The sequence below is a fragment of the Sceloporus occidentalis genome, unplaced genomic scaffold, assembly GCF_023333645.1.
Source record: "Sceloporus occidentalis isolate IW3139 unplaced genomic scaffold, rSceOcc1.0.p SCAF_29, whole genome shotgun sequence".
NCBI classification, from domain to species: domain Eukaryota; kingdom Metazoa; phylum Chordata; class Lepidosauria; order Squamata; family Phrynosomatidae; genus Sceloporus; species Sceloporus occidentalis.
This window is the reverse complement of record NW_028317009.1, coordinates 4575480-4588283: the sequence shown is the minus strand read 5'-3', so window position 1 is coordinate 4588283 and position 12804 is coordinate 4575480. Positions and strand designations below refer to the sequence as shown.

Sequence of the window (12804 nt, the reverse complement as noted above, 5' to 3'; positions counted from 1 at the left end):
TCACGTCCAGCGGGGGTCCCAAGAGAATTTCAGTATCTTCCACATCCAACCACTGCAGCGGCAACCCGGTTTATTTTGAGCCCGAGATGAAGTTCAAACACTCGAAACGACCCAAAGTTCCCTCCGGATGGTTGCAGTAAAGGAGCAGTAAAGTTCACGTTTAATCCGAGTCTGAATCAAATTCTTCATCTACGTGGGGAAAAGAAAGTGTATCGTGAGACATGTTTGTACTTTCATATGCATTCTTAACATCTGAGGCTTATTCTATTTACCTTAGGGAGAAGCTGCAGCTCGCTGGCAGTAAGTATATGACGTGTCACATTAAGGTGTATATGATGGCTGGAGTGCCCCCTTTAACAGTTTGTGTGCCTGACTGTTCAGTGCATCGCACATGTCAGCCGTCTCTCCCGTAATATACCCTGTACTGCACTTTGTTCCCAGTGTGAATGCATTGGGGGGGGGGGGGATTCTGCGGGATAATTAAAGCTCTTCCGTTTCAGAACTGCCTTCCCTGACATCCCCCCACCATGCGCAAACATGTTGTTATAGTCATTGTTGTGGGCTTTGATCAGGAAACCTCTGGTTTGTCTAACATCAGATCGGACCATTGCACTGCAGCGGATGCATATCACAAAGTACTACTAGACTATGCATTAGTCCCTTTAATAATTCCAGCATCAACTGCAAGAATTACCGGGACTTCAGTCTTTGAGACCAAAGTGGGGGATTCCTATTTCATTCATTTTTTATTGTTGTTATGTTATATGCAGTGTCCCGGCTCCCTGAGCATCGCACTCCAACGTACCGTCTGATTTCTGCGCCTCCGGCTCTCCGGTGGGCTCTCCTTTCTTGAGGAACTTGGTCAAGTCGTTGAAGATCAGGTAGAAATCAAAGGCGAAAACTATTGTGGCGACGAAGCCGAGGACCTGGAGGACAGAGAAGAAGGAACGCGTTGAGCCCTCGATGCCAAGCGGCTCAAAAGCTGCATCGAGTGCTTTACGTCACAGCCGTCGCCTCGGCCACATTTCATGACTTTGGCATTTATTAAATAAACGCTGTATGCTCCGCTATTTTATTTGACTATTCCTTAAAGGCCGCGTACTCTTAGAATTATGTGCTTTCCACGCACAGCATCGTTGACTATATTAACCCATTAAGGACAGAGCTCTTTTTTAAATTGTTGTATCCTTCCTGCCAATGGCTGTTAGCATTTTTGGGGTATTTTTCTCTCTCACTTAGTGTAGCCACACAAATCATATATATTTTTTTTTTTCTTAAATTGGCATTTGGTATGCGATATAATGTGTTTTGTGTATGTTGTTATAGTCATTGTTGTGGACTTTGATCAGGAAACCTCTGGTTTGTCTAACACCAGGCCTAAGCCATACAATGCACATAGAAGGCTCTTATATGAATGTATATTTGGATTGCCCAGGTTGTATCACTTTGTTGGGTACCAAACATGCCCAGCTGGTGTATTTCTCCCCTGAGAGATGAGAATGGCTTATGTCCAAAATAGATAAACCAGCCTAGCTTGTTTGGTGTCTAAAGATTCACAAAGATATGAGGAATATGATCATATTAAAATTATAATGGTCTATTGTAAATGGCTAGTTTTGGGAAGACTACTGCATTCTCGGGTAGAAGTCTGCACCGGGCTCTGGACAGGTATGATGGAGTGGGCCATAAACTGTCAAGGCCAAACCCCTCTGATGCACCTAGGGGGGGGGCATTTAGGAACAACCAGGGTTCAATTTAAGAAGATTGTAGATCTTGAGAGAGAGGTTTTTTCAACAACTGCACAGAGAACCGTATTTTCGATTATAAGATGACCCCCCAAAACCTGAATATTAATTTAGGAAAAAAAGCCTTAATATAAGGCAACCCTATAGGAAAAATTTTACCAGTAAATGTTAATTAATGTAAACTATTTTTTTTAATAAAAGCTATGATTGAGAAAAATATTTTGTTTTTTATCTCCTTTTATTTTCCAACCTGCCCCCCAGTTATGCACATCTGTCCCAGGCTTGCCACTGTGCCCCATTATATGCATTTTGACCCCCTATGTGCCACTCTGCCCCATGATATGCCTTTTAACCCCCCTAAATGGTCAAAAGGTATATAATTGGCCAGAGTGGCATATAGGGAGGTATAAGGCATTTCAGGAGGCAGAGTGGTGTATAGAGGGTTAAAATGCATTTCTGGAGGCAGAGTGGCGTAAAGGGGGTTAAAAGGAATATCAAAGAGCACTCTGCCTACAGAAAAGCCTTACGCCCCACATTTAACACCCCCCCCTCCAACTTTCCGGTGCTTCTGACTCCCTGGTGTGTAGTCGGGGCAGTGGGTAGACGTCTACGCGATTCGCGTAGGCAACTTCTGCTGCAGCCGGAAGGAGGTGCGGTTAGTAGCGGGGGTTGTCTGTGTCCATCGCGCAGACCTTCCCCGGCTGTCAGAGAGGAGAGTTCCCCGCAGCTCTGCGGGCAATTCTCCCTGACAGGAAGAGGGTGTATGCGCGATGGGCGCAGACAACCCCCGCTGCTAACGGCCCCTCCTTCCGGCTGCAGCGGAAGTGGCCTATGTGAATCGCTTGGACATTGGGGGGGGGGGGGGGTGTTAAATGGGGGGGGCATAAAACAGGAGGATCCAGGTCCCCTGCAGCGCTGCGGGGGATCTGGATATTAGTCTCATACTCAGACGTATTTGAGGTCTGATTATAAAAACTTGTCTTATAATCGAGCAAATACGGTATATAAGGATTTCTTGGGTTTTCTCCTATTTGATTTTATGGACTGTTTTGTAACTTGTACTCTGTATGTCATTTATTTCTGTATGTTTGTACACAGCACTGTGACGTCTTGTCAGACTAAATGTTTAATCAATCAGCTTGTGTCTTTGCTCTCTAATTAATACGAACTCACTCTTCCGTGGGATACGTTACCAAAGGGTTAATTATATATATGTCTGATTAGTAAAGTAAGGTTGTTATACTATAATTCTAACGTGTTGGGGTAACCGAAGACGCCGATATAAAGCCTTGATGGTGGCAGCAAATTGTGTACTAGGGGTATAGCGTAGGAGGGATTGCTGGGGTTAATTTAGTGGTTGCTGGGACTAGCCACAGGTAACCAGGGATCTGGTGTCATTAACCTTTTCACTTCCACACTCTCCCCACTGTCTCAGCCGGGCCAATAGCCCATGTTCGTGACAGGTGCCGCCATCTTGTGAGTGGCAGCACCCCTCTTCCACATGGCATTTTTTAAACACTCCTAAGACCGGTGAAACGGGGCCCCTACCCCTTTTTTTTTTTGGTGTTGCCGAATGGTTTGACGTGAACAAAGTTCAGTTGTCACCAATTGCATGCCATCAAGGGGTTAATAATCTCTTGGGATTAAATGACTCAGGCATTTTCTTTATTAACCTTCAATCTAACAGTTTTGCAGATTACAACTCCCACCATCCACAGCATAAAAAGGTGAGTATGAACGGTATGCTGCTACTTACTGCGGCTGCTTTGGAAGCTCCACACGTATATTTAGAAACGGCCACGAGCGAAATCACAAAGTATATGATGGCGGCCGAGACACAGCGGATAAAGTCCTGTTACAAGAAGGAAGAAGCGAGGATAAGTGACGGACCGTTACATGCAGCGTACGGCAGACATTACGCCCTCCTGTCCAAATATTTATATATAGCACATATATAACGGTGGGTGAGGGAGGGACGCAGCCGTGGCAGAATATCTGCCCCCCTGACCTCAATAACTGGCATGGGGATGGCACTTACCAGCAGAGGCCACAGAAGTCCTTTCATCTGCACATTTAGTTTAGTGGAATACGCGAAGAAAGTAAAGAGAGCCCAGAGGAATTCTATGAGCGGGACGGTCATCAGAGCCACGGCGGTGGAGGCCACGTAACAAATAAATGTGAGAAACGAAACCACCTGCGGGCAGAAAGAATAGGATCCGTTACCAGCAGTGACCACGGCGGGGATCCTGTGCGCTTCCATGCAGTGAACAGCAGAGCCTACTTTATGACATCATAACCCATCACCCCCCTAGTCATCTTCCTACTACAAGACCCCAAAAGGGGTCCCTGGGAGGCAGTCTATACCGTGAACACAATGTATGTGTAAAAGTACTTGGATAGTATTATATGGTAATCGGATACCCTGTGCACGTAACGCTTTCACTGCTGGAACAGGGAGCAACACGATGCAGAGCTCTGCGGGTAATAACTAGGGGTAGGGGAGAGGTCAGTGATGACAAATTCAGCTTCCTGGACACACTGCGTGGTGACTGTACATAAAAAGCCATGCATGCTGTAGAGAAAGGACACTGATTTCTCATATCTGTGCAACTCACGGGTTTAGTGAATAAAGCCCGCCCCCACTCACGGGACCAGTTTAGTGAAAGGGGTAGCCGTCAATACACAGCAGTTACGTAGAAAGATGACACCACCCCCCCCCCCCCCCCCACACAAGATAACTTTCTAAAACCCACATCGATCGAGGAGGAATAAAAACAGCAGACCCTTTGTGACAAAAAGTTACGCAATCAGCAGGAACGTCCTACTGGTCGCTACGACAACTGCACCACAAGAGTCAACAATGAACCCATACACTGTGCTCATCACACACACGCGTTTACACGCTTGCCGGTGATACCCCGCTCACCAGAGTATCGCCCCATGACGCCGAGCCAAATACCCCACACATTAACATCTTTCATGTATGTTTGTTGTTTTCATTCGGAGGCTTTTATACAAACAAATAAAATCCCTGCAGGAATAAATTGTTTCCCTGTTTAATGCTTTGAGTACCTGGGGAGGCACATTAAAGGAATAGGATCAGTGTGTGTTAGCTGATAACTGCCCCTGTGCCCTGTAAGTGGGGCATTTCTCACTTGCAGAGCTGACAGCACACAGGGGGCTGGGAGGGTAAGGGGTGGGGGGACACTGGCCTCCTCTCCCCCTTCTCCACTGACACATATGGACTGAATTACATAGAACAGGGAGGGGTGGAAAAGGACACCAGAGACTAATAATGGGGGCCGGAGAGAGGGGGGGGGGTATGGAAAGATATGGGGATGGGCAGGAGATAGAGGGGGTATAGCAATTTATTAGGAGGGGCAGGAGAGAGGGAGTATAGAAAGATATGAGGGGGGTATAGCAATTTATTAGGAGGGGCAGGAGAGAGAGGGTGGTATACAAAGATAAGAGGAGGGGCAGGAGAGAGAGGGGGGTATAGAACGATATGGGGGGACCAGATACACTCATCACCTCCCTGGCACTGGATGAGTTAAGGTCTGAGGGCAGTAGTTGATGCAGGGCGCTCACCCATTCCGCCAGCAGCAGCTGCCCCTTACGGGAGCGCAGGAACTCCCTGGCCGGGAGGAGGGCGCTCAGGGCGTGCGGGGCAGTCCGGGCCGGCTGCGGGGCCTCGGGGTCCTCCATGCTCGGCAAGAAGCGGAATGAGGAGCGGAAATGGAGACGACACGGAAATAGGCAAAAAAAACGTAATAAAACAGCACGTGATTAACCCCTGCGCTGCCGGGAGACCACTTCCTGAGCCCCCATCCCCCAGCGCACTGTCCTGCCTTCACCCCTCAGGGCATCAGCGCCCTGCACATGGGGGTCAACTCAATACTGCCCCGCAGCCCCCAGTACTCTACACGGCTATAGAAAAAGACATTCATACAAAGGGATGTAAAGCTACACAAGCTCAGAGAGCTCTTCTTCAGCAGCAGTGTACTTATATATAATTATGTAATGTAAATTACTTATAATTATATAATCTGTACATAGATCTATATATATATATAATGACATATATATAAATAAAAAATGACATTTATATATATATAGATAGATAGATAGATAGATAGATAGATAGATAGATAGATATATACACACACACACCGGTATTATATTTTTATTATATATATATATTATAATATATTAGATATACATCTATATTAGTATTTTTATATAATTTAAAACAATTATATATCTTAACATAAATAGTGGTGGTCTCTGTGCTCCTACAGGCTGGTGGTCTCTGTGCTCCTACAGGCCGGTGGTCCCTGCGCTCTACGTGTAAGAGTCAGTGGCCTCTACTCACCAACCCTCCCGCACGAATCCACTCTGTGCTACACGGAGAAGAAGCGACCCCTTTCAATCCAAATTGCTTCTATGCACATATATATTTATACACAGAGCTGTACTGACTTTAAGGCAGCCAGGCAACATGGATTTTTTATATTTCCACCACCTTTGTCTTTATGGCAAGGAAACCAGAGAGAGCTGCTTCACCGCGGAGCACCAATAAAATATACGTCCCGTGACCCTTCTATATACATTTGTAAAAAAATGCAGGCTAATATCCCATGCGGTGTCACCAACCAATGATAATAAACATGCCCACCGTTGGGGGGGGGGGGACGCTAAAGACACAAACTCTTGTGTGCTTCTAAGGGCACCTGATGGCCGAAGTCACACTACTGTGATATATTTTGCTACATTATCACATGTAGGCATTACGTACTGCTTATATTAAAGCAGGAATTGTGTGAACAGATGTGCAATAAAAAAATTAAGATCACTACAAGGGAGAGGATACAGGGCAGAGGGTATATGGGGCCATAAGGCAGAGGGTAGGTGGGGCCATAAGGCAGAATGTTTGTGCCAAGGCAAGCACCATATCAAGATATGGCACAGCAAGGATCTAGAATCTAACGCCCTGGACTAAAACATGGCAGTGAAAAGACCGGCCATCATCATCATCATCCCTGGAGTTATCAGAATGCACTTTAGGTACAAATTGGTCCATATTTGTTTCAGAAACCATTAACCAGGACAGTGCAACTTAATCATAAACTTTTAATCATTCCAACCAAGGTAACAGAACGGGGCAGACAGGAAACTCCAACAAGAACATATTTTCAAACGAAGGGCAAGAGTATCTCATTCATGTCCTAAAACGCAGTGACTTGTAGAGAAAGCTGGCATCCACGGCAGTTGTTAGGGCTGCCACGAACCCACAGGCCTGCGGGAAGTAAAAATCTACGTGTCACTTAAAGGAAAGGTCTTTTCCAACATGGCTGATCCGTCTGCGGAATGATTGGAGTGTGAAACGCTGTGCGCGATGGCGGGCCACTGGCAGGGGCACACCTGCTTCATAATAAAGCAACGGAAGAGGAGGGCTGCGTGAGAAACCCACTCCCTCCTGCTTAAATACGTACCCCTGTGATATACATCTTCACGGTGCCAGCGTGGTAGACGGCCGCGGTAGAGATTGATATCATATACAGCACTCCGATGACTGAATTCATGAAATCCTAAAGAAAAGGAATAAAAAGCCAAGTATAAGTATGCGTGTGTTACCTATAAGAGGTTTAAGGCAGGGAAGCTGCATTTGCTTCACCGCGGCCCATCTTTCAGGCAAACTAGCCATGTTCACTGGGCAGGTGCGGCCGACTCTTGGTCGAGCGGTCTACGGCACCTCCGTGGCTGAGGAGGCACTCAGAGAAGAACTCTGTAGAGCTTTTCACAGAAATGCCACAAACTATGCTCAAAAATAACAGAGAATAAATAAACCTCTTATTCATACGTTCTGTGGGGGAAAGAAGGGGGGGCTGGTTCTGCACTCAGTTTACTCTTGGACCTTAATCTACAGATAAATCTAGAAAGAGATTACAGAAAGAGAAGCGCACACTCACCACGGCCGGCCAGGAGAACCAGGTGAACTTTTGATGGAGTTTGGTGACGTAGAGGAACGCGAGGGAGCCGGTCATCAGGCTCTCGATAGAGAAGATGGACACGTACAATCCACTGCAAGAAACTCCAGCGAAGGCTGCACAGGCCACGACCACCGAGACCTTACAGATTATCAGCGGAAAAAAACACATTCAGATTATTTGTTAAAACAACCATTCTAACATTGCCAGGCCAGGCTGGCTGAGCGTTACAAGAGTTAAAGTCTCATTAGCAGTTTCCCCATAAAGTACTATGATGTCATACAGCCCCGCAAAGATCTTTGTATCTTATATTGCACCCCGATATCCATTGCATGCCCCTCACTGCCAGGCTCACCAGCCGTGTAAGTTTAACAACCCCCGGGGTACTTTTCATATATTTGGCATCCAGGTGCAGCATTTTGCCACCGAAAGCAGGCAGCTACCGCAGGGCAAGAGCAGGAATCTGCACGAGGCTTTACCGGCCACCAATCAGCACGCGCGTTACAAACCTGCCTTACCAGCAGCTCTTTGATGACATCACTGCGACTGCTAGAAGCCGCCATCTTGGAATATAAGCCCTATATATAAAATAAAGACGATCAGGGTAGGATACATCTCATTTATGAGGGAGAAAAAAGTAAATAAAATAAATTTTTTTTCTTTTTTAAAAACTTCTATATGAAGCCACTGTAGAAAACTATTAATTACAACTTTCTTTACTAAGATACTTAAAAAAGGCTCAATAAAAACAAAATGATGGATATAAGTAATGATTTTGCCATTACATACGTGTTTCCTGATATATCCCGGCATCCAGCAGGAAGGACAGCGGCACCGGGGGGAAAGGCAGCAGGCGGCACCGGTCCTGGTTATCCCTAGGACTATGCCGGAGGTAAATACGCCGCCGGAAATTAAAGTCACGCTGGGGACCAAAATCTTAAATGATGTACAAAAATGTAATTTCTTAAAGCATGAGAATATCTGCTGTGTGAAAACGCATAAACAGATTAAAGACATTGTAAATACGCCATAAAATAGAAACCATGGAAACGTGGATCAAAACGCAAATTTTAAACACTTTGGTTAGAATTTCATTTTTTATACATTTTTATATGATTTCAGCATCACGCAAATCAAATGTTTTTGATCAATCAAATTTTTTTAAAAACACAACAACATTTTGACATTTGCTTGGAAACAGAAACCGCGAAAAACTCTCTAACAGCAGTTTGCCACGCGGGCCGTTAACGAAAACGCACCAAAAACACCAAAACTAGACGACACCATTTTAGACAATATCTAACCACAATATTTGAAATATTTGGACAGACGCCAAATATTTTCAGACACACTATTTCTTTGTGAACCCGCCATCACAAAATTAAGATAAAAAAGGCTATTTTAGAATACATTCGCTTAAACCAGGCATGTCCAAACCTTTTTCAAAGAGTGTCAGATTTAATGAAGTGAACATGTGCGAGGGCCGACCATTTTTCCTGACATTCTTTGAACCATTAAAATTAAATGCAAATTAACTATTTTATGCAAAGTTTATTGAAAACGGCATACTTTTCATTTTGTGACTTGGATGACAAATCGAAACCGGTGTTAAATCACTGCCTTTAATATAAAAAAAACAGATCTATATTTGGGCAACTTCTCTGTGGGGCCTTATCAGTCCGGAACGCGGGCCGCAATTGGCCCTCGGGCCGGACTTTTGACATGCCTGGATTAAACAGATGTACATATTAGAAGAAAACCAGCATTTGACAAATAGCGCCAAAAAATTCATCACGAAATAACAATTTCAGGTAAAATGTAAAAGACCGCGAGAAGTCTGAATTATAAACGTACTAGCAAAAAGCTACAAAAAACAAATTTTTTTATGTTAACTTAATAGCATCAATTATACACCAAAATTGAAAAGACAGAAGAGCGATAATTAATAATTTGAGCACTTACCATTCGCAGAAATCTCTCCATCGGCAGCCGGCACAGCACCGAGTACACGCCTTGTCATATAGATGCTAAAAACGAACTACATTTTATGTAAATACAAAACTTTTTGTACACTGGCGCAAAAAAAAATATCTAAATTTCATATTAGCCACATAAAGAACTTCAAAACAATTTTACAATTCAGCATTAGAAAGATTAGACAGCAGGAAAGTGGAAACACCTTTTTGCAATTTTTTAATTTTTGGGGGATTTAAATTATTATTTATTATTCAGTTGATAATAAAACAAAGATCAGTAGGAATCTCTCAAAATCAACTTTTTTGAGACACTCATTAAACACAGTTTTAGCATCAGGACGTTGGAAACCCCCTAACTCATCAAATACCCAACATCAAGTTCAACAAATCTCAAAATTGGCAACAAATTGCTTTTTGTCACATAGAGACGTTACCAAAAAACAAATACATATATATATTTTTCTTTAAAAAAAACACGCAAGATTAAAATAAATTCAAAATGAGAAATGTAAAGGAAAAAGAACTTGAAAAAAAAAACTAATTTAAAACTAATTTAAAAAACTAATGCTTGAGACAGAAGAGTTATTGGACCCATTTTTTTTTTTTTTTTACATGTAGTAGAGACAAAAACATTATTAAGTGGTTAATAAATAAATAATAATAATAATTGAACCCCTGCCTTTGCACCAGTCCCTTCCTTACACCATTTAAACAGAAACTGAATAAAATGATTTACCGCCGCCAAGCGGAAGCCAGGGGATCCAGTTCCACTTGCACCAATCACTCTACCAACCAATCCACTTGCACCAATCACTCCACCAATCACCAATCATACTAATTTACTGCCCTGTAATATGGATTTCAAAACACTTTCACAGATAACACAATGTGACGACTGGTTTTTAAATAACACATTTGGGTTAAACAAGACGCAGAGTTTAAAAAACATTTAAGCAGTTGGATTTTTTAACACAAATAAGAAAAAAATAAACTCAAAGTAAATAAAACCAAAAGAATCAGAAAATAAATGTCAGATATGGGGGGGGGGTTAAAACAGAGACCATATTTAGTAGGAATTTCTTTTAAATTTTAGACTAAATTCTCTTATTAGAAACACCTGCATTGTCATTATTTGTTTTACATAGCACCATCATATTCCGCAGCGTTGTACAACGGGTAAACAGGACATCATTTGATTTAGAGAAACAAGAGGTAAGATGCTCCCTGCTCAAAAGAGCTTACAATCTAGCGGTAACCTGCATTGTTATTATTTGTTTTATATAGCGCCATTGCATTCCGCAGTGTTGTACAACGTGTAAACAGGACATCATTTGATTTGAAAGAAGAGGTAAGATGCTCCCTGCTCAAAAGAGCTTACAATCTAGGCGTAACCTGCATTATTATTGTTTTATATAGCGCCATCACATTCTGCAGCGTTGTACAACGGGTAAACAGGGCATCATTTGATTTGAAACAAGAGGTAAGACGGACCCCTGCTCCAAGAGCTTACAATCTAGAGGTAACCTGCATTATTATTGTTTTATATAGCGCCATCACATTCTGCAGCGTTGTACAACGGGTAAACGGGACATAATTTGATTTGAAACAAGAGGTAAGATAGACCCCTGCTTGAAAGAGCTTACAATCTAGGCGTAACCTGCATTGTTATTATTTGTTTTATATAGCGCCATTGCATTCAGCAGTGTTGTACAACGTGTAAACAGGACATCATTTGATTTGAAAGAAGAGGTAAAATGCTCCCTGCTCGAAAGAGCTTACAATCTAGGCGTAACCTGCATAATTTTTTTTATATAGCGCCATCACATTCTGCAGCGTTGTACAACGGGTAAACAGGACATAATTTGATTTGAAACAAGATGTAAAACAGACCCCTGCTCCAAGAGTTTACAATCTAGAGATAACCTGCATTGTAAAAGACACGCAATTCATTTCAAATGTACAGAAATCAAATGATATGAAAAAGTCAGACCTTAAAACACGTTTATCGGAAGAAAAAACCCAATTTACGTCACACGAGTGATATACGGATTAATAATAGATTTTATGTTTGACGCTGGGATTAGAACGGAATACCCGGATTAGAATTCTGGAAACATCATTTGAAGTACCGTGTTTCTTGTTTTTATGACGTGGTAAAAGAACATTTTATTGGCCTTTTCGATATAAAACCAGTTTGTTTTTGATAGAGCAGGACGATTATGTTAAAGAGCGCTGAAAATAAAGCCGACGAGGATTAAGAACACCAACCCTTTCATCGTTTTACGCATTTGTCATGAACCCAAATCGTAGAAAAAACCAAGTGTTTAAAACCACTTTTGGACCACACATTTCTCTTTAAAACACCAGAATTTTATTCAAAAACCATGGATTAGAAAACCATTTAGATGCAATTTTCAGAGCTCGAGCAACATTTTATTTTATGACACATACAAGGTATACAAGTCAACGCATCGTGTTTAGATTAGGACGCGAACAATCATTGGAAAGTATGGAAATCTCAATCTTTTAGAGATTTGGTTTTGAAAGAAAGTCACACAATAGGTTTTTTAATTTGCTCTTGAACACAAATTCTAGCCTTTAATTATGTCATCAACTCTTGGACACGTCATTTTAGACATTCGCTTTTCCTTTAATCTGAATTTCAATAAAAATGTTTACAGAGAAGACAATTTGGCGGCTGTTTGAAAAAATGTACATTGCGGATTAGTAAGGAGTTGTTGAAATTTTCAATTTTCAAAATAATGTAACATTTGGATTTGCTTGGATTGGTTAAAACACACATTTTAGACGCCAGTTAACCACTTGGATTATTAGACATAATAATTTCACATTTCTTCAAAAACCATGGATTAGAAAGCAGTTTTAGACACTATTTGGACACAATTTTCAGACGCTCGAGCACCATTTTTCCTATGACACGTATGAGGTATAAAAGTCAACACATCGTGTTTAGATTAGGACGTGAACTATTGCTTCAATGTATAGAAATGTCAATCTTTTAGACATTTGGTTGCGAATGGAAGTCACGTAATACATTTTTTATATGTTCTTGAACACAAGTTCTAGCTAGAAATC

General features: G+C 42.3%; 1 protein-coding gene across 1 annotated transcript; it reads right to left on the bottom strand.

The window, feature by feature from the left end:
- Window positions 1-160: 160 nt before the first annotated feature.
- LOC149299134 (CKLF-like MARVEL transmembrane domain-containing protein 3) lies at window positions 161-5450 on the bottom strand. The gene is made up of 5 exons (XM_089486553.1): window positions 5334-5450; window positions 3784-3939; window positions 3502-3597; window positions 806-926; window positions 161-189 (listed from the first exon to the last, which is right to left on the bottom strand). Exons 1-5 carry the CDS (start codon window positions 5448-5450, stop codon window positions 161-163), a joined length of 519 nt encoding a protein of 172 aa, XP_089342679.1.
- Window positions 5451-12804: the final 7354 nt, after the last annotated feature.